Source organism: Mobula hypostoma, unplaced genomic scaffold, assembly GCF_963921235.1.
Source record: "Mobula hypostoma unplaced genomic scaffold, sMobHyp1.1 scaffold_56, whole genome shotgun sequence".
NCBI lineage: Eukaryota > Metazoa > Chordata > Chondrichthyes > Myliobatiformes > Myliobatidae > Mobula > Mobula hypostoma.
The window spans coordinates 413,818-439,628 of NW_026948269.1; the positions used below are offsets into that span (position 1 = coordinate 413,818).

Consider the following 25,811-nt stretch of genomic DNA (forward strand, 5'->3'; position numbering starts at 1 on the left):
TCCTGCCAGTAAACCAACCTTCGATTGATGGTCGTATCTTTCCTGTAATACCATGAGCTGAGATCTTGTTAAGCATGCTCATGTGAGCAATAATTTCTTAAAGACCATCTGAAAATCCAAACAAACAACATTCACTGCCTCTCCTTTGTCTATTCTCTCATCAAAGAATTCCAACAGATTTTCGAGACAAGATTTTCCCTCCAGGAAACCATGATGCCTTTGGCCTACTTTATCGTGTGACAAGTACCCCGAAAAATCATCCTTAATAGACTCCAACCACTGAGGTCAGAAACTGTCATATAATTTCCTTTCTTCTGCTTTCCTCCCTGCTTAAAGAATGGAGTGACATTTGCAACTTGCTAGCCCGCCAGAACCATTCCCAAGTCTGGTGATTCTTGAAAGGTCATGACCCATTCTTTCAGATAGACACGAGGGGGAACGTCTTCCCTCAGAGGTGGTGAGAATATGGAATGGGCTGCCAGAGCAAGTGGCAGGGGCGATTTCAACATTTAAGCGAAGTTTGGACGGATGCATGGATGGTTGGGAATGGAGGTTGCTGGAACCAGGCAGATGAATAATTTGGCACAGACTAGATTGTAGTGTTCTATGATTTTAATGCCTTCACAATCTCTTCAGCTGACATTTCTGAACCCTGGGGTGTACACTATCTGGTCCAGGAGTATTCCCTATCCACAGGCCTTTCAGTTTCCAAAGCAAATTTTCCCCTTAGTAATAGTATCTATACCCACTTCTACCCCCGATGCTCTTGAAATAGTGACATTTTTTGGGGAAAAGAAGATGAGAAATGAGAGAAAGAAATGTAAGGGTGACATAAGGAGGGGTGGCAGGGAACGGACCCAAGTGCAAGTCACAGACACTGAAGTACTAGGGACAGGACTAGGATACAGGGCGATGGCAAGGACACGGACAGGAAGACCAGGAACCTGGTATAGGACTTGACAAGAGAGCTAGGAGCCCGGGCTTGGTCTCCGAGCCAGAGACTGGACAAGGACCCAGTACCTGGGTCTTGCCTCTGGCTCGGACCCCAGAACCCGGCAAGGATGAGGCTTGGCAGGCAGGCAGGACGAGGCTGGAGTCTTCAGGCTTGAGGCTGGAGGCGATAGTTGGCAGGAGGCAGGAGGCTGGAGTCTTCAGACGAGGCTAAAGCCGAGGCTTGGCAGGAGATTGGAGTCTTCAGGAGAGGCGAGGCTGGAGGCTGGAGGCGAGGCTGGAGGCAGGAGATTTGAGGTGAGGCGAGGCTGGAGGCAGGAGATGAGGCAAGGCGAGGCTGGAGGCAGGAGACTTGAGGCAAGGTGAGGCTGGAGTCTTCAGGCTTGAGGGTAGGTAGGTTCCTTCGGGGCAGGGCGCGGATCACCACCCGACGGAGGTATGGGACAGGAAGGGACAGAACCAACCGCAAGTAACGTGGAGATGGCCTGGCTTACCCGACGGAGGCAAGGGACAGGAAGGGACAGAACCAACCGCAGGTAACAGGGAGATGGCCTGGCTTACCCGACGGAGGCAAGGGACAGGAAGCGACAGAACCAACCACATATAACGGCGAGACGGCCTGGCTTACCAGACGGAGGCAAGGGACAGGAAGGGAGCTAGGTACAGGCCGGCTCCAGGACAAGACTGCAGGGGAGACGAGGCGAGAGTTACCGGCAAGACAAGGCAGGGCTTTTGACGAGGAAACAGAAGGCAGAGCAAGGGATACAAGGAGTAAGGACAAGAACAATCCAGCAGCCACTCCTGGGTCTCTGAAGATATTCACGCAGCCAGCCCCAATGAGCATCAGCTGCCTCAATTAGAGCTCAACAAGAACAGAAACAGGGTAGACAGGAAAACCTGGAGCAAGGGCCGGTGGACCGGACCGTGAACTGGAATACGGACTTCACGGACACGACCATGACAAAGGGCAGGGCGGGTGGGGAGGTGTGGAATGAAGTAAAATATCTCCTAAGAATATATTTTCCTCAACGAAACGTATACTTTCAGAAAAAAATATCTTGGTCCCATTCCGAAATGGAACTTTACGAAGAAAAATAAGAACTGAAATGACAAATTTAGAAAACAGTATATACACTGAAACAGAGTTAGATCAACACTACCTAGGACAGAAAGAGGACGAGGAATTATAGACATTAAAAACTTACACAACAGTCAGATAAAGCTCCTAAATATATACTTTCTTCAAAAATAAGCAGGATTCATCACTCCATGCAAGCATATGCAATTGTGATATGAAGTACACACCAGAAAACTTAAATGAGCAGCCAACTCAGAAAAATGAATCATCAGTATTGAAGCAAATGTTAACCAGTGGAATGATCATGGCCCTCCATGGAAGACACCCCAATGATCTGAGCAGACTAGATGTTCATCAAGGAAGCATCAAACGCCCGACTCAAAGTGGGAGATGTCTTCGCAGAAACAGAGGTTCCTTGCAGGAATACAGGACAGGGTGGTGAACATAAAAAATAACAAAAATGCATAAAAGACTAACAAACAAGGTGATTAATGCAGAAAATGCCAAGAGAAACCATACACTATCCGAAACTTTCTGGGATCCTGCAGCAGTTTAACTCAATCTGATCATTTACAAAGGTACAATCAAGTGGCAAATATCATTCACCAAACTCTTGCTTTAAGCTCATCAAAGACAACCATAACTTCATAAAGGCACCATAAATTAAAGCCTGATCCAGTTTTAGAGCCAAAATGTTACAAATTATACATAATCAATAGATTATTGCAGATAGGACAATCCTCAAAACCATCGGAATATTACAGGATAAACAAGCAGGAACAACTCCCTCAGTTGATAAAACTATTTCCAACACACACATGTCCCTCGACCAGTGGAGCACCTCACAACAGGCATTGTTTGTGTCATCAGTCAAACAACGGGATTATTTTCTGTCAATCATCTTCCAAATGTTGCTACTCTGTCATTCATTGCCATGCCCCGCTGCTGATTCCCTTCTCCTCATCATACGTTCTTACCCTGACTATCGTCCAGATCCCCAAACTCTGCCTGTGCAGACCCGCCTCTGGTTTCCGACCCTGCTTCGTTAAACATCCAACTAATGGTTTTCCATTCTGTTTTCAGTCTTTAGAGGACAGTACTGTTTTCTAACAACCCTTTAGAAGCAGGGAAAATGACCCATAACGTGGAAATGAGTAGAGATTAAGGAAGTTAACTACCAATGTCATTCTTCCTCAGCCCAGAGATTTGAGGGACGAAGAACATGTCAGACAGAACCGCAATCAGCTCGACTTCTTCAGTCTGCAGGAAATTTACGGAAACCTCTTCACCCACGGAGTGGTGACTGTTTGGAACCCATCACCACAGGGAGAGCGAGAGATGAACAACAGGGAGAGAGAGATGTGAACAACAGGGAGAGAGAGAGAGATGAACAACAGGGGAGGATTGAAAAGGACCATCGTGGAACAGAACCACTGGCAAGGTCCAGCCGGCCTGAGTTGACTCTCTACTGTACACTAGGTGTATTATAAATTCACTAAGTACTGGAGACAGAGTTTAAAATAAACAGATTTATTTGTCTCAGATCCAGAATATTAAACTCCCGTCCAATTAAAGGTGAATATGTAGCTGATGAAACTCCTCTCATGCCCAGTGACCAGGGTGCAGAACTGGGTGTGGTGAGCAGCAGCAATAATTGCAGAGTTCAGCACCGACAGTCACTCTCGAAATTGCATCAGCAACGGTGATGGACAAATATCCAGCTTGCAGCTCATGGAAACTTTCTCCCCAGTGTGAACCCGGTAGTGTGTCATAAGTGTAACACGCTGTAAGGTTCACTGCTAAAGTAACGGCCTCTGTGCAGTGTTTCACTGCTGAGGTAATGATTTCTCTGTAGCAGCAATGTTTAGGTAACGACAAGAGATAACAGGGTTTTGGAGTGCGGGGCTATCCAATGACAGAAATGTTCTTCCTTGTGAGTCTGGAAGAGAGATTTTCATAGTCTTTTGCTGGGGAGAACTGAGAAGACATGAGTAGAGAGAGTGGGCCCTTTTTCTTTCTTTTTTTCTTTTTGTTTACTTCACTAACCACATAGTCAAAGTAAGGATTATAAAGCTCAATTGTTTAATCGCATATTGTCTACTGTTTGTTATTTCGGGTACTGATTTTTAACAGGGGACACATCATGCAGCATCCACCCAAAAGGGATTTCTTAAGTTTGGCGGGCTGGGGGGCTATCACACCCTGTATTAAGTTGCTAGCCGAAGCGAGAGTTATATAGGGTTCGATGACTGAGTGAATCGCTTCCCACATTCAGAGCATATAAACAGTCACTCCCCAGTGTGAACCTGGTAGTGTGTCACAAGGATAGATAACTGAATGAATCCTTCACCACATTCATAGCAGATGAACAACCTCTCCCCAGTGTGAACTCAATGACGCACATTTGATTGATTTGGCTGAGAGAATCTCCTTCCAAAGTCTGAGCAGGTGATCGGCCTCTCTCCTGTGTGAACTCGCTGATGTCCCTTAAGTTGAGATGACGAAGTGGATCCTTTTCCACACTCTGAGCAGGTGAATGGCCTCTTCCCAGTGTGAACTGACAGGTGTCTCCGTAGTAGAGATGAAAAAGTGAATCCCTTCCCACAGACTGTGCAGGTTAATGGCCACTCCCTGGTATGAACTGACTGGTGTCTCAGTAGTTGAGATGACAAACTGAATCCCTTCCCACAGTCTGAGCAAGTGAATAGCCTCTCCCCAGTGTGAACTCGCCGATGTACCTTAAGTTGTGATGACGTAGTGAATCTTTTCCCACAGTCTGAGCAGGTGAATGGCCTCTCCCCTGTGTGAACTGACTGGTGTCTCAGTAGTTGAGATGAAAAAGTGAATCCCTTCCCACAGTCTGAGCAGGTGAATGGCCACTCCCCAGTATGAACTGACTGGTGTCTCAGTAGTTGAGATGACAAACTGAATCCCTTCCCACAGAGTGAGCAGGTGAATGGCCTCTCCCCAGTGTGAACTCGCTGATGTACCTTAAGTTGAGATGACGAAGTGAATGTTTTCCCACAGTCTGAGCACGTGAACGGCCTCTCCCCTGTGTGAACTCGCTGATGTATTTTCAGATCGGATGACTGAGTGAATCCCTTCCCACAGTCTGAGCAGGTGAACGGCCTCTCCCCAGTGTGAACTGACTGGTGTCTCCGTAGTTGAGATGACAAAGGGAATCTTTTCCCACAGACTGAACATGTTAATGGCCTCTCCCCGGTATGAACTGACTGGTGTCTCAGCAGCTGATATGACTGAATGAATCCCTTCCCACATTCTGAGCAAGTGAATGGCCTCTCCCCTGTGTGAACTGACTGGTGTCTCAGTAGTTCAGATGAGCAAGTGAATCCCTTACCACAGTCTGAGCAGGTGAACGGCCTCTCTCCAGTGTGAACTCTCTGATGTACCTTCAGGTTAGATGAGCAAGTGAATCCCTTCCCACAGACTGAGCAGGTAAATGGCCTCTCTCCAGTGTGAACTCGCTGATGTACCTTCAGTTTAGATGAGCAAGTGAATCCCTTCCCACAGTCCGAGCAGGTGAATGGCCTCTCTCCGGTGTGAACCGGCTGGTGAGGCATTAGGTCAGTTGACCGAGTGAATCCTTCCCCACAAATTCAGCAGATGACCAGCCTCTGCCCAGTGAGAACTGACTGGTGTGTCCACAGGTGGGGAGACCAACTGAATCCCTTCTCACCCACAGAACAGGTGAATGACCTTTTCCCAGTGTGAACTTGCTAATGTACCTTCATGAGATGACATTGAACCCCCACAGTCTGAAAAGGTGAACGGCCTCTCCCCTGTGTAAACTGACAGGCATGCCAGTCGGTCAGATGATCAAGTGAATCCCTCCTCACAGTCTGAGCAGGAAGGATGATCGAGTGAATCCCTTGCTCCACTTCTTATACACATGGACAGAGACAGCAAAACTAGCGTGCTGTGCTCGAGATTCCCGCAGATAAATTCCTTGTCATTTTTAACCTGAAATGAAAGAGTTATAAAATCCATCAATGCGTGAAGGACAACATTTCAGATGAGATCACTTGATTTGCCAAGGTGTGATCTGCTATCACACTGTTACAGTGAGGTTCAACACAAGTTGGAGAGAGAAATTATTTTCTAAATGGGCACAGTACTAGCATCTGGAATGACCATCAAACTCTCTGATGCTCTTCCTGTCTCTATGAGAATGGGGCATTTCTGCCATCTCCAATCTGTGACCTGGCTCAGTTTGATACTCTCCATTGGTATTATTCCCTGTTCCCTATTTGTGTGAGAGTGTTTCAGATACTGTCGGGCCAGGAGCTGCATGGGTGCCTGGCCCGACAGTATCTGAAACACTCTCACACAAATAGCCTTTGTTGATGTGCAGCTGTTTTTTTTCATCTATTGTCAACTTAAAGTGCCACAGTTTTAAAGCCACGTAAACATTTCCTGCTCAGATGAATGGTTGGTCCGCACAGCTGTTAAAAAGAATTAAATGAATATTAGTATTATTTCAGGTTCTTGTCACAGAGTCATAGTAAAGTACAAAACAGAAGCATCTAGTTTGTGTTGAACTATTTAACCTGTCTACTCCCGTACCCCTACCACCCAGGTACCTATACAAACCTCTTCAATGTTGAACTGGAGCACGCGTGCAGTAGTTGGGCTCTCTGCTCATTCCACACCTGGATGACCATTTGTGTGAAGAAGTTTCCCCTCATGTTCCCCTTAATGTTTCACCTTTCACCCTTAATCCAGGAACTCTGGTTGTATTCCTACCAAATCTCAGTGGAAAAAGCCAGCCTGCATTTACCCCATCTACATATAACTCTCATAATTTTGGTACCCCTCAATCTTCTACATTCCAAGGAAGGAAGCCCAGACCTGTTCAATCTCTCCTTATAACCCAAGTCCTCCAGACCTGGCAACATCCTTGCGAATTTTCTCTGGACTCTTTCAACTTTCCTTTCCAGTCTTTTTATTAATTTTCAAAAGTTTAAACATAAAAATAATATTGATAAACAGAGAATGGGATGACCTTATTGATAGCTAACATTTGCAAATATAAAATTGCTGATAGTACAAGTATGTTAGATCTCCCCAACTCTAAATATAATTGAACATGGTAAAAGATTGATGGAAAAAAAAACTAAAAAAAAAACAAACTGGAAAAGGAAAAAAAACACACTAAATTAAGCTAAGCAAATCTAGACCAAACTAAACAAAACTAAAACAAAGTCCGGCTAACATATTACATTAGCTACAATCAGTAATGTTGTTAACTCCACTCTTCTATCTGTATATTTTTAGTTAAAAAAGGGATTTGAAAAAGGTCAAACTACATCATATAAAATGTTGAATAAATGATCTCCAAGTTTCTTCAAATTTAACCGAAGTCAATTTAGTAATAATAGTTTATTACTAACATCCTCAATCGAAAATTAATTAATTAAAACTAGGAGTCAGTTCTATATACATGGTGATAAATCTGCTAAATTACTGGCCAATCAATTGAAAACTGCTTTGGTCAAACGTCATGTTCTTGAGATTTGTAAAAGAGATCATACCTTGACCGTTGACCATGATGAGATAAATAAATCCTTTCAAGAATTTTACACTTCACTACACCAATCAGATTTTCCTGATGATTCTACTAAAATGCACGAATTTTTAAGGAAACTGAATTTCCCGAAATTATCATTCAATGAATGTTTAGTATTAGAAGCTCTCATTACTGAAGATGAAATTAGAAGTGTTATTTCTTCGATGAATTCAGGTAAAGCACCTGGTACGGGTGGTTATACTATAGAAAATTTTAAATCCTTTTCTAATATTCTCTCACCTTGGCTATATAGAACTTTTAAGGATGCATTATCTAAAGGTAAATTACAACAATCCTTTTACGGCACTACTATTTCTTTAATTCTTAAAAAAGATAAAGATCCTACTAAATCTGCATCATATAGGCCTATATCCCTGTTGAATGTGGATTCCAAGATTTTTTTCTAAAATGTTAGCAGCTAGATTAGAGAAGGTATTGCCTCGAATTATTTCTGTTGATCAGACTGGATTCATTAAAAATCGTTATTCATTTTTTAATATTAGGAGACTAATGAATATTGCTTATACCCCTTCATCTAGAATTCCAGAATGTGTCATTTCACTAGATGCTGAGAAAGCGTTTGACAGAGTTGAATGGACATATTGATTTACTACGCTTGAGAAATTTAATTTTAGTTCGATATTTATATCTTGGATTAAATTAATATGTCTTACCCCTTCGGCGTTGGTATTTACCAATAATCAAAGATCTCCCTTTTTTCAGTTGTTTCGCGGCACCAGGCAAGGTTGTCCTCTTAGTCCACTGTTATTTGATATTTCTTTGGAAACTTTGGCCATTGCTATTCGTGAATCATCTAATGTATTTGGTATCACTCGGTGGAATGAAATGCATAAGTTATTTATACATAAATTATTATACATATTATACATATGCTGATGATTTATTACTATATATCTCTCACCCCGAAAATTCTATTCCGGCAGTAATATCCTTGCTTGATCAGTTTAGTAATTTTTCTGGCTACAAATTGAACCTGAATAAGAGTGAACTTCCCTTTAAATATGCAGGTTCCAATTTATAGATGTTCAACATTCAGATTGGCTACTGATTACTTTACTCATCTGGATGTTAAAATTACTAAGAAACATAACGATTTATTTAAGCATTTTTTTTTATCTTTAATCCATCAGGTTAAACAATTCTTTATTAAATGATCCCCATTGTCTCTATGAATGCTTGGTCGAATTAATGCTATTTAGATGATTGTCCTACCTAAATTTTTATACTTGTTTCAAGCATTACCAATTTCCATGTCTAAATCCTTTTTTTTGATGTTTTAGATCCTAAAATTTCTTCATATATATGGCAAAATAAAAATCCTAGATTAAGTAAAAAAATATTTACAGAAGTCTAAAAAGGATGGTGGTTTATCATTGCCGAAGTTTAGATTTTACTACTGGCCAATTACTATTCGATATTTAATATTTTGGACACAAGATTTGGATATAACTTTGACCCCACAATGGGTAAACCTGGAATGTAAACCGTACAAGGGTTTTCTCTGACTTCCATTTTAGGGACTTCTCTTCCATTTGTTCTTTCTAAATTAAATAAACAAATAGTTAATCCAATAATTAGCATACGCTACGAATATGGTTTCAATTTTGTAAATTTTTTGGTTTGAACCAATTAATTTTATCAAACCCTATTACATCTAAATTTTTCTTTCAACCATCTGTTATAGATCAAGCTTTTTTGGCATGGAAAATGAAGGGTATATTAAGCTTTCGTGATTTATTTTTGGATTGCTGTTTCATGTCTTTTGAGCAGTTATCTATTAAATATAATTTGCCTAGATCTCATTTTTTCAGATATTTACAAATTAGAAACTTTTAAAATACCAAGCTACCTACATTTCCAATTTCATATCTATTTGATATCATGGAAAAAATGGATTTATATCCTTATCAGAAGGCTTTAATAGCAAGCATTTATGATTTGATTATGAAAATAAATTCAGGTATATCTGATAAAATTAAGACAGAATGGGACAGGGAACTTCAATTTGATTTACATACTGAAAAATGGGAAAAAATTTCAATTGGTTAACCTGTCCTCTCTATGTGCTAAACATACATTGATACATTTTAAAGTGATACATAGGGATCATGTGTCTAAAGATAAATTAGCTCGTCTTTATTCTCATATAAGCCTTATTTGTGATACATGTCATTCTGAAGTTGCTTCCTGGACTCATATGTTCTGGTCTTGCCCTGTTTTGGATAAATATTGGAAAGATATCTTTGATATTATTTCCACAGTTTTGTGTATTGATTTACAACCTCACCCCATTACTGCAATTTTTATGTTACTTATCCCCTTCAGCCTGCCGGATGATTGCATTCCTTACATGAATGGCTAGAAGATATATCTTATTGAATTGGAAAGAGGTCAATCTTCCTACCACATTTCAATGGTTTTCTCAAACTATATGTTGTTTAAATTTAGAGAAAATCAGAAGTAGCACCTCTGATCCTTCGGTTAAACTTTTTTCTACATCTTCCTGTATGTTGGTGACCAAAACTGCACACAATACTCCAAATTAGGCCTCACAAATGTCTTCTACAAGGTCAACATAACATCCATCTCCAGTACTTAGTACTTCAGTTTATGAAGACCAATGTGCCAAAATCTTTCTTTCCGTCCCTATTGAACTGTGACACCACTTTCAGTGAAATATAAAACTGTATACCTGATAGAGGTATACAAGATATTAAGAGGAATAGATAGAGTGGACAGCCAGCGCCTCTTCCCCAGGGCACCACTGCTCAATACAAGAGGACATGGCTTTAAGGTAAGGGGTGGGAAGTTCAAGGGGGATATTAGAGGAAGGTTTTTTACTCAGAGTGTGGTTGGTGCGTGGAATGCACTGCCTGAGTCAGTGGTGGATGCAGATACACTAGTGAAATTTAAGAGACTACTAGACAGGTATATGGAAGAATTTAAGATGGGGGGTTATATTGGAAGAAGGGTTTAAGGGTCGGCACAACATTGTGGGCCGAAGGGCCTGTACTGTGCTTTACTATTCTATGTTCTATGTATTCCCAGATTCATTTCTTCTACAACACATCTCAGTGCCCTACCAGTCACTGTGTAAGACCTATCCTAGTAGGTTCTACCAATGCACAACACCTCGCACTTGTCTGCATTAACTTCCATTTTCCATTCCTCAACCCATTTTTCCAGCGGGTCCAGATCGCATTGCAAGCCATGTAGTCTTCCTCGCTGTCCACTACACCACCAATCTTGGTGCCATCCACAACTTTGCTGATCCAGTTAACCACACTATCATCCAGATTACTGATATAGATGACAAACAACAACAGGTCCAACACTGATCCCTATTGCACACCACTAGTCACAGGCTTCCAGTCAGAGAGGCAACCATCTGCTACCACAGTCTGGCTTCTCCCAAAGACAGTGTCTCATTCAATTTACTATCTCATCTTGAATGCTGAATGACTGAACCTTCTTGACCAACCTCCCATATGAGACTCTGTCAAGTGCCTTGATAAAGTCCATGTAGACAACATCCACTGCCATGCCTTCATCCACTTTCCTGATAACTTCCTTGAGAGACTCTCGTTGGTTAGACATTTGTTAGACATGAACTACCATGCACAAAGCCATGTTGCCTATCCCTCATCAGTCAACATCTATCCAAATACTTACACATCCGGTTCCTGCATATAAACTTTCAATAATCTTTCCCCTACTGATGTCAAGCTCACCAACGTACAATTTCTTAGTTTACTTTCAGAGCCTTTCTTGAACAGCGGAACAACATTGGCTGTCCTACAATCCTCCAGTACCTCACCTGTCACTAAGAATGATTTATATATCTGTGCTTGGGCCCTGACAATTTCTGCACTTGTCTTCCGCAGAGTCCCAGGGAACAACTTGTCAGGCCCTGGGGATTTATCCACGCTAATGTGCTTTAAGACAACAAACACCTCCACCTCTGTAATCTGTACAGGGTCCATGAAGTTGATGCTGCTTTGCCTCACTTCTACAGACCCTGTGACCATCTCCTGAGTAAATACAGGTGCAAAAATAATATTTAAAATCTTCCCATATATTTTGTCTCCTCATATGGATTAACATCCTGATCTTGAAGAGGATTAATTTTTTCCCTTGCAATCTTTTTGCTCTTAACATATCTGCAGAGTCCCTGAGGATTCTCCTTCACCTTGTCTGCTGGGGCAACCTCATGCCTTCTTTTATTTCTTTCATAAGTGTTCACTTGAATTTCCTGTATTTCTATTTGTTCCTATTTGCCTGTACCTGGTGTGCACCTCCTTTTTATTGACCTGGGAGATGAAGCACAAAGGGGTGATAGAGCTGCATGCTGGGAGGTGGGGCTAGGGAGGGATGTTTAAACTAAAGTTGCAGGGGGAATGGGAGCCTGAATGACAGAACAGATAGTGGAGGGGTTGTGGAAACAGATGTTGTTCAGTCCTCTGACAACGTCAGGAATGAAAAAGTTGAGCATGGTACAGTGAATATGCTCAATCCTGTATATTTCAATACAGGGAACACTGTAGGAAAGGCGGATGTGTTCACGGCATGGAACAACACTGGAATTATGACACTAGGATCTGGCAACTGTGGATTGGGACAGGCTGCTTTATGGCAAAGGTGTGCTTGGTTAATGGGAGGCCTTCGAAGCGAAATTTTGAGAGTACAATGCGGGTATGTGCTTGTCAGAATAAAAGGAAAAGTTAGAAACTGTATCTCTTGGTTTTCAAGAGATATTGACACCCTGGTGAAGCACAAAATGGAGTTGCATAACAGGGATAGGCAGGTAGATTCTTATGGAGTATAAGAACTGCAAGAGAACAAGTAAGAAATAAATCAGGATGGCTAAAAGAAGGCATGAGTTGTCCTCGCAGAAAAGATGAAGGATAACCCTCAGGGATTCTACAAGTAGATTGAGAGCAAAAGGATTGCAAGGCACACAGTTGGTCCTCTGGAAGACCAGAATGGCAATCCACGTGTGGAAGCAAAGCAGATGGGGTAGATCTCAAATATTATTTTCATCTCTATTTACTCAGGAGATGGGTCTATGGGAGTGTGGAAAAGCGGCAATAAAATCGTGGACCATGTACAGATTAGATAAGAGGAGATGTTTGCCATCCTGAGGCAGATTAGGTGGATAAATCTCCAGGGCATGACAAGCTGCACCCTCGGACCCTACGGGAGGCAAGTGCGGAACATATTGGGGCCCTAGCATAGATAATTAAATCATCCTTTGTGATGGGGGAGTTATCAGAGGATTGTGGAAGAGCCAAAGTTATTTCGCTGTTCAACATAAAACATAGAAACCTACAGCATATTCCAGGCCATTCAGCCCACAATGTTGTGCCAACCACGTAACTTACTCGAGAAGCTGCCTAGAATTTCCCTAGTGCATAGCCCTCTATTTTTCTAAGCTCCATGTACCTATCTAAGAGACTGTTAAAAGACCCTATTGTATCTGCCTCGACAACCACTGCTGGCAGTGCATTCCGCACACCCACCACTCTCTGTAATAAAACATACCCATGACATCGCCTCGGTATCTATTTCCAAGCACCTTAAATCCATGCCCTCTCCTGTTAGCCATTTGAACCCTGGGAAAAAAAACCTCTGGCTATCCACACCATCAATGCCCCTCATTATGTTATACACCTAAAAAAAGGCTGTAAACATAAACAATGAAATTATACATTGCTTTGAAGATTTGTCAGACGTACACAACAGTATGAGTGTATAGATAGGGTAAATGTAAGCAGCTTTCTCCACTGGGGTTGGGTGGGACTACAACCATAAGTCATGGGGAAGTGGGGATGGTGAAAATTTAACGGGAACATGTGGAAAAGCTCTTTACTGAACTGGTCCTGAGAGTATGCAATGAGATGTCAGCACAAGTGGTGAACATGAGCTCGATTTCACCATTAAAAGAAGTTTCATAGGTACCTGGATGGTTGGGGTATGGAGGGTGATGGTCCCAGTGCAAGTGGTTGCATTAGACAGCTTAAATGTTTTTTTGGCATTGACTAGATGGGTCAAATAGCCTGTTTCTGTACTGAACTTGCCCCATGTTTCCATGACAGAGAAACTGGACAAACTTGTTTGGAAGAGATACAGTAGGCGTGACAACGGAACAGCAATGGTTGGAGTTTCTGGGAGCAATTCGGGAGCTGAGTGATAGATACATCCCAAAGAAGTGGAAGCAGTGGAAAGGCAGGAGGACACAACCGTGGCTGAAATGAGAAGCCAAAGCCAACATCAAAGCCAAAGAGAGGGCAAATAATGAGCAAAAACTATTGGGAAGCTTTTAGAAACCAACAGAAGACGACCAAAAAAAGAAGTCAGATGGGCTCAGGGCGTGAAATGATGATATTATAGTCATTAATGAGTCTTGGTAGCACCCAACAGTGTGAGGCATTTAGAGGAAAAAAATAATTGGGGCCTCGACATCGCTTGAAAATCAAGTTTCCTTGCACCAATAACCTTTCAACTTTTATTTTGACAGGCACATACAAACTGTACATCCTCAAAATTTCACTTCTGAAGGCCTCCCACTTACAAAGTACTCATTTGCCAGAAAACAGCCTGTCCCAATCCACACTTGTCAGATCCTTTCTGATACCATCAAAATTGACCTTTCTCCAATTTAGAAACTCAACCCGTGGTCCAGACCTATCTTCTCTCATATTTACTTTGAATCTCATGGCATTATGATCACTAATTTCTGCCACCAGCCCTGGATCATTTCCTAACAGCTTACTGCACATTTCTACATCGGGAATTCTACAAACTGATTAAGGGCACATTTGACAAACTCTACCCCATCTAGTCCTTTTACAGTATGGGAGTCCCAGTCAATATATGGAAAGTTAAATCACTTACTGAATCAACCTTTGTTTCTTGGCATCGTCTGCAATCTCTCTACAAATTTGTTCCTCTAAATCCCTCAGACTGTTGGGTGCAAGCAAGTACCAATAATTTCCTGTCCTGAGCTCATCTGGCTTTCCTACGATGCTTCTTGCATTGTGATATACACAGCTCAGCACTTTCATCGCACCATGCTCAAACATTTGATTGCTGACTCTATCTGAGGTCTGAACAACATTTGACTGGTGTCAAGAAAATAAACTCTCCCTCATTGTCACAAAAACAAAGGAGCTGATTGTGGATAACAGGAGGAATGGAGACAGGCTAACCCCTATTGACATCAGTGGCTCTGGGGTTGAGAGGGTGAACAGCTTTAAATTCCTCGGCATAAACATCACCAAGGATCTCACACTATCTGTGCATACCGTCTGTGTTGTGAAAAGAGCACAACACCTCCGATGGTTGAAGAAGTTTGGGATGGGGCCCCAAATCCTCAGAACTTTCTACAGGGACACAATTGAGAGCATCCTGACTGGCTGCATCACTGCGTGGAATAGGAACTGCAGATGTGAACTTCCCAATATTCAGGGCATTTACAGAGACAGGTGTGTAAAAGGGGCCCAAAGGATATTGGGGACCCGAATCACCACAACCACGAACGGTACCACAGCAAAAAGACCAATAGGTTCCGGGACATCATCCTCTACCAGGCCATCAGACTGATTAATTCATGCTGATACAATTGCATTTCTATGTTATATTGACCGTCCTATGTACAAACTATTTATTATAAATGACTATAAATTACACATTGCACATTTAGACAGAGACATGATGTAAAGATTTCTACTCCTCATGTATAGGAAGGATGTATGTAATAAAGTCAATTCAATTCAATTCACCCTCTCCATTATCTGTTCTCTCATTCTGGCTCCCATTCCCCCAAGAACTTATTTTAACCACATCACCCCCTCCCCACACACTAGCACTAACAAGCCTTACCACTGGGATATTAGTCCCCTCTTGTTCTGTTCCCCTAACTAACGAGTCCCCTATCACCACCTTGACTTTCCTCTGCCAGGTAATCCCCCCCCGCAACAGTTTCTGAAGTGGTCCACTTGTTGTTGTGTGGGATGGCAACAAGAGTACTCTGCAATGGCTATTTAACCTCATTCCCCTTCCTGACTCTCACCCAGTTTCCTGTGTCCTGCACCTTGGGTGTAACTCACCTCTCTTCATGTCATATCCATCACCCCCTCCAACTCCTGGATGATCCAGAATTCATCCATTTCAAGTTCCAACTCCTTAAAGTGCAGGGTTACAAGCTGCATCTGGATGCACATCTTGTAGGTGAGGGCATCAGGGACACTGGAGGTCTCCCCGCCTTCCCACCAATGTCCCCTCTAATTTGTAATTACCAGTGTGCACATAAAACTTGTATTGTGTATTTTTTTTACCCAGTGACAAAATGTGCCCAGTGAATTTTATATAGAGAGTTATTCGTTTTAATAGCTAGCAAATCACTATCAATAAGAACTTTGATCTCCTCTGGGTTTGATCAAGTTCATCTGCACTCTCACACAAACCCTGTAACAGGCCTATAGAGGGTATTGAAGGATTTTCTCGCCAGAGCTTGTGCACACGTTCCATATGTGGTTTGCTTGCCAAATGACGCTTAAAAATCATATTTCCAAACATCACTCCACCTATTTCCACTTGCAAATTCTCCAGCAACTTTTGCATCACCACAATCAACACAGGTAACACCAGTTTCTGTGTTGTACGAGTGGTGATTGATAAGTTTGTGGTTTAAGGTAGAATGAGATGTTATACAGCTGTCATTACATGCACAACTCTTTGAGTGATTATGCAGAAAGTTTGAAGTTAATAACTCATCTCCTTCTACCTTAGGCCACGAACTTATCACTCACCCCTGCTGTCGACTACTTCTGCAGGTCCAAGACGCCGATTTCTACAAAGAAGGGATCATATCCTCCACGACTGCTGGACTAAGTGTGTAAATGTAGGATGGGACTATGTAGAAAAATATATGTGCTAGGTTTTCTAAGGTTGACTCCATCTAGGTCACAAACATATCAATCACCCCTCGGATGTAAATATTTCCCCTGAACCCTCCCCCAAGTGCCTGACGGTGGTGAACTCATTGATCGTAATACCAAAGAATATGAAGGGAAGGGCACATTTGTGATATGAAAGCTATTTTTCCCCCACGGTAAAGATGTTTGATATCATTATCTTCCCAGAGAGAATGAGTCAAAACTTGTCACTTTGCCCGGACCATTGGCCCCGCTTGTAGGGCAACAGTCTGCCGGTGTTTGCCCCCCAATGTGGTGAATCGCCACCACCGTGGGCTCAGACATTTCCACAGATGAGCCCCTCCTGTCCCCACCGGGACAAACATCCTGTCCGCCCCCTCTCTCACCGTCTTCATCCTTTCAATAAAATCCCCCTCTCCCTCCCCGGGGAACCGGCATCAAACCGACGGGCCGAGCGGTCTCCTCCTACCTCTCAGCGATACATCAGACTCCGGCCGCAGGAGACGCTTCACAAACGCCCCAACTTCCCTCGGAGGGAAATGGAAATAAATCAGAAAGCGGACATTTACTTTGGGATTTGTTCCGCTCTGATGAGGAGTTTGTCTTTTGGGCGGCGACGGAGTCAGCGGGGGTAACGCCCTCTCTGCCGGTCCGCCTCCGCGATTGGTTGTAACCAATGATTGACATCGCTTCGCACCAATGGGAATAGCGCAGTGCCTGACTCCTCTGTTGACAGCGGTGGGGGGGGGAAGAGGCTGGTCACGTGATTAGTAGCCCAGCCGTTAAACCGATAAAGCTCGAGCACAGCAGCGCGTGGGTGACGTGAGACACAGCGCACGTGAGGGCAGATCCCGGTGTGGGGAACCCATGTGTGACGTCAGGCGCGTGGGTGCGCTTGTGTGACGTCACCTGTGGGGGAGCGCTGGTATTTAAAAGCACCTGAATGGACGTTTCTTATGATTTCAATGGGACAACAACATTAATCCCGGGTTTCATCACTGAATCCAGTGTTGTGAGATGTAAAGTCCCCTGTTATGTGTCCGGCTGTGCCGTGTTGTTGGTGGAGTGGGCAGCGTGGTGTTTGTCTCGATTCGGGTCACAACACCAGAATTGCCAGCGGGGTCCACACACAGTGTATTAGTGAACAGAAAACCTCTCGTCCCTGCAGTCTCTGTCTCCTGGTAAACTCAACACCCTGACAATGTGGATCATAGATACCCCTTCCTCTCAGAGTCAGGGAATCACTCAGACAGCTGATCAAAGAGAGGAATTATATTTATTGGTCATTAAAGTTCACCCAGACTCGTTTGGACGGATTTGATGTGGAGTTCGGGGGTCACAGTGAAAGGGCCGGACGGCCGAACTCTCTCCGTTGTCCAAACATCCTTCCAGGTGAGGCGACCCTTCACCTGTGAATCTTCCGGGGTCGCCCGTTGTGTCCGCTGCTCCCGATGCGGCTCCTCTGCACCGGTGACACCGGCTCCTCCGCAGTTGTGCGGGGTCGGGTTGTTTTTTTGGGGGGATCGATGTTATTGTTCCCTTTTGTGGGAGGGGTGGGTTTTGGGGATTGATGATCGGGATGCCGTTCATTTTTATACGGGGTTGAGGTGGGAGTTTGATTTTTTTTCTCTCTGAATGACTTTCATGTTCTTTGTTTCGTGGCTCACTGGAGAAAAAAAAACATAAGAGTAGTTTATGGATATCTGCTTTGATAATAAATTAACCTTTGAACTATCTGCTCCGAGCGGGACTTCCCGGTGTATAAACATTTTCATTCCGATTCCCATTCCCGTTGCGACGTGTCAACCCATCGCCTCCTCTTGTGCCAAGATGAGGCCATCCTCAGGGTCCAGGATCAGCGCCTCATATTCCGTCTGGGTACCCTCCAACCTGATGGCATGAATATCGATTTCTCCTTCTGATGAACAAATCTCCCCCTCACCTCTCCCTCCCACTCCCTCTCTTCCTCTCTGACTTTTCACGTCCTCTCACCTGCTGATCACTTCTCTCTGGGTCCACTGCTCCATCCCTTTCTCCTATTCTCCACTCTCCTCTCCTATTAGATTCTATTTTCTTCTGCTCTTGAGTTTTCCCACCTACCTGGCTTCACCTATCACCTTCCAGCGAGCCATTTCCTCGCCCGCCCCGATTTTATTCAGATATTTCCCTCATTCCATCTCAGTCCTCAGTTCAACTGGAAACGTCGACTGTTGACTCTTTTCGATAGATGCTGCCCGGCCTGCTGAGTTCCGCCGGCATTTTGTTTGTGTTGCTCTGGATTTCTAGCATCTGCAGACTTTGTCGTGTTTGCGATTTACCTCCCCGTTGTCACTCCCGCCTCCGGCCACTGGTGGCGCTGCATGGACCTCCGGCCACTGGTGGCGCTGCATGGACCTCCGGCCACTGGTGGCGCTGCATTGACCTCCGGCCACCGGCGGTGATGTGCAGACCTCCGGTCACGGGTGGCGCTGCGCGGACCTCCGGCCACTGGTGGCGCTGCGTGGACCTCCGGCCACTGGTGGCGCTGCGCGGACCTCCGGCCACCGGCGGCGATGTGCAGACCTCCGGCCACGGGTGGTGCCGCGGCGAATATCCTGCTGACCGCGGCCCGGTGTCCATCACAATTGTCGCCGGCGGTTCTGCTATCGGGGAGGTGAGTAATGGGGGTTTGTGTAAATCGGGGGTTTGCTGCAGTTGGAAAGGGCCGGGACCGAGTTCTGCCGGACGGCTGCAGACTCCGGGCTCTCCGGTCCCGCAGCCCCGGTTTTAGCTTTGCGCCCGAGCCCGGGCTGTGGGATCAGTTAAGTTGTGGTTCCCAGGCTGGGAGGGGGTTTGGGGTGAAGGGGATCTGTCTGTGTGTGTGGGTAGAGGTTACGGGTGGACTGTGGGTGTGGGGTGAGTGGTCGGAAAGATGTGGGACCCCAGGCCTGAAAGGGGACGGTTGTTAGAAAGTGGGATGTCCTTTCAGCAGGGGTGCAGTGCTAATGTTTTTAGGTGCCGGAGCTGACAAAATGCTTGTCATTTCCTATATCCCCTCTATCTATATATATGTCTCACCCAGTTTGTGTACCTGCTGATTTCATGTACTGGGCAACTTCCTTGCCCCATTCGAGTAAAGAACAGGTAAACAAATTGAGTGTGGTATATATATCTTATTATGTCAAAATCAGATTTATTATCACAGGCAATTGAAGTGAAATTTGTTTGACTCAGCAACAGCAGTTCAATGCAATATATAAATACATATTCTGGCATAGATAATAAATAAATTAAAACATAATAAATAAAAAACTAAATCATTATGCATAATGAATAGACCATAAGACCATAAGACAAAGGAGCAGAAGTAGGCCATTCGGCCCATCGAGTCTGCTCCGCCATTTTATCATGAACTGATCTATTTTATTCTATTTAGTCCCACTGCCCCGTCTTCTCACCATAACCTTTGATGCCCTGGCTACTCAGATATCTATCAATCTCTGCCTTAAAGACACCCAATGACTTGGCCTCCACTGCTGCCCGTGGCAACAAATTCCATAGATTCACCACCCTCTGACTAAAAAAATTTTTTCGCATTTCTGTTCTGAAAGGGCGCCCTTCAATCCTGAAGTCATGCCCTCTTGTACTAGACTCCCCCATCATGGGAAACAACTTTGCCACATCCACTCTGTCCATGCCTTTTAACATTCGAAATGTTTCTATGAGGTCTCCCCTCATTCTTCTAAACTCCAAGGAATACAGTCCAAGAGCGGAGAAACGTTCCTCATATGTTAACCCTCTCATTCCCGGAATCATTCTAGTGAATCTTCTCTGTACCCTCTCCAACGTCAGCACATCCTTTCTTAAATAAGGAGACCAAAACTGCCCACAGTACTCCAAGTGAGGTCTCACCAGTGCCTTATAAAGCCTCAACATCACATCCCTGCTCCTATAGTCTATTCCTCTAGAAATGAATGCCAACATTGCATTCGCCTTCTTCACTACTGACTCAACCTGGAGGTTAACTTTAAGGGTATCCTGTACGAGGACTCCCAAGTCCCGTTGAATCTCAGAACTTTGAATTCTTTCCACCTTTAAATAATAGTCTGCCCATTTATTTTTTCTGCCAAAGTGCATAACCATACACTTTCCAACATTGTACTTCATTTGCCACTTCTCTGCCCATTCTTCCAATCTATCCAAGTCTCTCTGCAGACTCTCCATTTCCTCAGCACTACTGGCCCCTCCACCTATCTTCGTATCGTCAGCAAACTTAGCCACAAAGCCATCGATTCCATAATCTAAATCGTTGATGTACAATGTGAAAAGAAGCGGCCCCAACACGGACCCCTGTGGAACACCACTGGTAACCGGCAGCCAACCAGAATAGGATCCCTTTATTCCCACTCTCTGTTTCCTGCCAATCAGCCAACGCTCTATCCACGTATGTAACTCTCCCGTAATTCCATGGGCTCTTATCTTGTTAAGCAGTCTCATGTGTGGCACCTTGTCAAAGGCCTTCTGAAAATCCAAATATACAACATCCACTGCATCTCCCTTGTCTAGCCTACTGGTAATTTCCTCAAAAAATTGGTTGAATAGATTGTTAAAAATGTGTAAAAACAGAAATGATGTATATTAAAAAGTGAGGTAGTGTCCAAAGCTTTCAAAGTCCATTCAGGAGTCGGATGGCAGAGGGGAAGAAGCTGTTCCTGAATCGCTGAGTGTGTGCCTTCAGGCTTCTGTATCTCCTGGCTGATGGTAACAGTGAGAAAAGGGCATGCCCTGGGTGCTGGAGGTCCTTTCTAATGGATGCTGCCTTTCTGAGACACCGCTCCCTGAAGATGTCCTGGATACTTTGTAGGCTAGTACCCAAGATGGAGCTGACTAGATTTGCAACGTTCTGCAGCTTCTCACGGTCCTGTGCAGTAGCCCCTCCGTACCAGACAGTGATGCAGCCTGTCAGAATGCTCCCCACGGTGCAACTATAGAAGATTTTGTGCTTGTTTGTTGTCATGCCAAATCGCTTCAAACTCCTAAGAAAGTACAGCTGCTGTCTTACCTTCTTTATCACTACGTCAATATGCTGGGACAACCAACAGGAATTCTGCAGATGCTGGAAATTCAAGCAGCACACATCAAAGTTGCTGGTGAATGCAGCAGGCCAGGCAGCATCTCTAGGAAGAGGTACAGTCGAAGTTTCAGGCCGAGTCCTGACGAAGGGTCTCGGCCTGAAACGTCGACTGTACCTCTTCCTAGAGATGCTGCCTGGCCTGCTGCGTTCACCAGCAACTTCAATATGCTGGGACCAGGTTAGATCCTCAGGGATCTTGATGCCCAGGAATTTAAAGCTACTCACTCTCTCTACTTATGATCACTCTATGATGATCGGTATGTGTTCCCTCGTCTTACTCTTCCTGAAGTCCACAATCAGCTCTTTCGTCTTACTGACATTGAGTGCCAGGTTGTTGCTGTGGCACCATTCCACTAGCTGGCATATCTCACTCCTGTATGCCCCCTCGTCACCACCTGAGATTCGACCAACAATGGTTGTATTGTCGGTAAATTTGTAAATGGTATTTGAGCTGTGTCTAGCCACACAGTCATGTGTATACAGAGAGTAGAGCAGTGGGCTAAGCACACACCCCTGAGGTGCGCCAGTGTTGATCGTCAGCGAAGAGGATATGTTATTACCAATCCGCATAGACTGTGTTCTTCTGGTTAGGAAGATGAGAATACAATTACAGAGGCCCAGGTTCTGCAACTTCTCAATTAGGATAGTGGGAATGATGGTATTAAATGCGGAGCTGTAGTCGATGAACAGCAGCCTGACCTAGGTGCTTGTGTTGTCCAGGTGGTCTAAAGCCGTGTGAAGAGCCATGGAGATTGCGTCTGCCGTTGACCTATTGTGACGACAGGCAAATTGCAGTGGGTCCAGGTCCTTGCTGAGGCGGGAGTTCATTTCAGTCATAACCAACCTCCCAAAGCATTTCCTCACTGTCGATGTAAGTGCGACTGGGCAATAGTCCTTAAGGCAGCCCACATTCTTCTTTGGCACTGGTATAATGGTAAACCAAGATGAAAGAAATGTATCAATTCCAGAGCTCCACAGAAATGTAGTGATAGTTAAAACATTCACAGGATTTTAGCCTATCAGTACATTTCAGTGTATAACTGGTACAATAAAACATATAATACTTGATAATATGATAAAGTATTGCACGGTTGCACTTCCTAATATGAAATATAATTATCAAGCAAGTAAAGAAAAAGACGCTGATCATGTATTTTACCAATTTAAAAGTAATTACCTACTTACCAAATGCCACCAATGAGAAGTTTCACAATAATTTCCACAAAGGGTCAGGTGTAATAATGTGTTCGGGGGTCTGAAGCTACTCTTGTCCTGGTCATCTGCTGATCTGTGGTACTGCAGCCATGTTCTGACATATGGCTCAGGATTCCACTGAGCTAGAGGAGGTCTGTGTAGTTTACAAATATAAGTGCTGATACATGATCTATGACAGGGGTCCCCAACCTTTTTTGCACTGCGGACCGGCCGACCGGTGGGGGGGGGGGGTGGATGGGGGCGGTGGGGTTGCCAACGGACAAGAGTAGCAGTCAAATATGTTCTGTTTAGAAACATAGAAACATAGAAAATAGGTGCAGGAGTAGGCCATTCGGCCCTTCGAGCCTGCACCGCCATTTATTATGATCATGGCTGATCATCCAACTCAGAACCCTGCACCAGCCTTCCCTCCGTACCCCCTGATCCCCATAGCCAAGGGCCATATCTCACTCCCTCTTAAATATAGCCAATGAACTGGCCTCAACTGTTTCCTGTGGCAGAGAATTCCACAGATTCACCACTCTCTGTGTGAAGAAGTTTTTCCTAATCTCGGTCCTAAAAGGCTTCCCCTTTATTCTCAAACTGTGACCCCTCGTTCTGGACTTGCCCAACATCGGGAACAATCTTCCTGCATCTAGCCTGTCCAATCCCTTTAGGATTTTATATGTTTCAATCAGATCCCCCCTCAATCTTCTAAATTCCAACGAGTACAAGCCCAGTTCATCCAGTCTTTCTTCATATGAAAGTCCTGCCATCCCAGGAATCAATCTGGTGAACCTTCTTTGTACTCCCTCTATGGCAAGGATGTCTTTCCTCAGATTAGGGGACCAAAACTGCACACAATACTCCAGGTGTGGTCTCAGCAAGGCCTTGTACAACTGCAGTAGTACCTCCCTGCTCCTGTACTCGAATCCTCTCGCTATAAATGCCAGCATACCATTCGCCTTTTTCACCGCCTGCTGTACCTGCATGCCCACTTTCAATGACTGGTGTATAATGACACCCAGGTCTCGTTGCACCTCCCCTTTTCCTAATCGGCCACCATTCAGATAATAATCTGTTTTCCTATTTTTGCCACCAAAGTGGATAACTTCACATTTATCCACATTAAATTGCATCTGCCATGAATTTGCCCACTCACCCAACCTACCCAAGTCACCCTGCATCCTCTTAGCATCCTCCTCACAGCTAACACTGCAACCCAGCTTCGTGTCATCCGCAAACTTGGAGATGCTGCATTTAATTCCTTCATCCAAGTCATTAATATATATTGTAAACAACTGGGGTCCCAGCACTGTGCCTTGCGGTACCCCACTAGTCACTGCCTGCCATTCTGAAAAGGTTCTGTTTATTCCCACTCTTTGCTTCCTGTCTGCCAACCAATTCTCTATCCACATCAATACCTTACCCCCAATACCGTGTGCTTTAAGTTTGCACACTAATCTCCTGTGTGGGACCTTGTCAAAAGCCTTTTGAAAATCCAGATATACCACATCCATTGGTTCTCCCCTATCCACTCTACTAGTTATATCCTCAAAAAATGCTATGAGATTCGTCAGACATGATTTTGCTTTCACAAATCCATGCTGACTTTGTCCGATGATTTCACTACTTTCCAAATGTGCTGTTATCACATCTTTGATAACTGGCTCCAGCAGTTTCCCCACCACCGACGTTAGGCTAACCGGTCTATAATTCCCCGGTTTCTCTCTCCCTCCTTTTTTAAAAAGTGGGGTTACATTAGCCACCCTTCAATCCTCAGGAACTAGTCCAGAATCTAACGAGTTTTGAAAAATTATCACTATGCATCCACTATTTCTTGGGCTACTTCCTTAAGCGCTCTGGGATGCAGACCATCTGGCCCTGGGGATTTATCTGCCTTTAATCCCTTCAATTTACCGAACACCACTTCCCTACTAACATGTATTTCGCTCAGTTCCTCCATCTCACTGGACCCCCTGTCCCCTACTATTTCTGGAAGATTATTTATGTCCTCCTTAGTGAAGACAGAACCAAAGTAATTATTCAATTGGTCTGCCATGTTCTTGCTCCCCATAATCAATTCACCTGTTTCTGTCTGTAGGGGACCTACATTTGTCTTTACCAGTCTTTTCCTTTTTACATATCTATAAAAGCTTTTACAGTCAGCTTTTATGTTCCCTGCCAATTTTCTCTCATAATCTTTTTTCCCCTTCCTAATTAAGCCCTCTGTCCTCCTCTGCTGAACTCTGAATTTCTCCCAGTCCTCAGGTGAGCCACTTTCTCTGGCTAAACCGAGAAAGACTACAATGACCATGAAGCCTTCCGCGGGCATCAGTGCACATGCATGACCTGCTGGTTTTTTTTTCCTGCAAAACGTTTTTGGTGATTCTGATTGCGGGGGGTGGTATTAATCACGACCGGAATATTGGTGATAAGTGGTTAATACACTCAATTTCGTTTCTAAAAAAGTTTATCTAACGAATTTAATATTAAACACACAGCGCATATTTTCCTTGCATGAATATAGTGATTAGCCAATTATCAGGGGAGGACAGGGGAGCTTGAAGTAAGTGTGGAACGAACTTCCAGTAGAAGTGGTGGAGGCAGGTTCGATATTATCATTTAAAGAAAAATTGGATAGGTATATGGACAGGAAAGGAATGGAGGGTTATGAGCTGAGTGCAGGTCGGTGGGACTAGGTGAGAGTAGCGTTCGGCATGGACTAGAAGGGCAGAGATGGCCTGTTTCTGTGCTGTAATTGTTATATGGTTATACAAGTCACTTATAAGTCAATAGCATCATAACATTTTAAGTAACGTTTGGGTATTAAATACACAGCGCATATTTTCCTCGTTTGGACATGTAAAATCATTGCAACGCAGCAATATCGCTGAATCAGTGGGAGCCCTGGGCTTGTTTTCCTGCAAC

At 44.1% G+C, this 25,811-nt stretch overlaps 1 protein-coding gene and 1 long non-coding RNA gene across 4 annotated transcripts in view; one reads left to right on the plus strand and one right to left on the minus strand.

The window, feature by feature from the left end:
* Positions 1-4,419: 4,419 nt before the first annotated feature.
* Positions 4,420-5,499, minus strand: LOC134342279 (zinc finger protein 239-like; the record flags this gene model as incomplete). The annotated part of the gene is made up of 1 exon (XM_063040248.1): positions 4,420-5,499. A coding segment is annotated over one exon (1,080 nt), but the record flags the coding sequence as incomplete, so codon positions are not given.
* Positions 5,500-19,100: 13,601 nt separating this feature from the next.
* The window catches only part of LOC134342273 (uncharacterized), a 35,269-nt gene continuing 28,558 nt past the window's right edge, over positions 19,101-25,811 (plus strand). For 2 of the 3 annotated variants that reach the window (XR_010016989.1, XR_010016990.1), the window contains exons 1-2: positions 19,117-19,226; positions 22,407-22,557. This is a non-coding gene — a long non-coding RNA (uncharacterized LOC134342273). Of the gene's footprint in view, positions 19,227-22,406; positions 22,558-25,811 lie in introns of all 3 variants that reach the window. The other variant, XR_010016991.1, reaches the window with a different exon arrangement.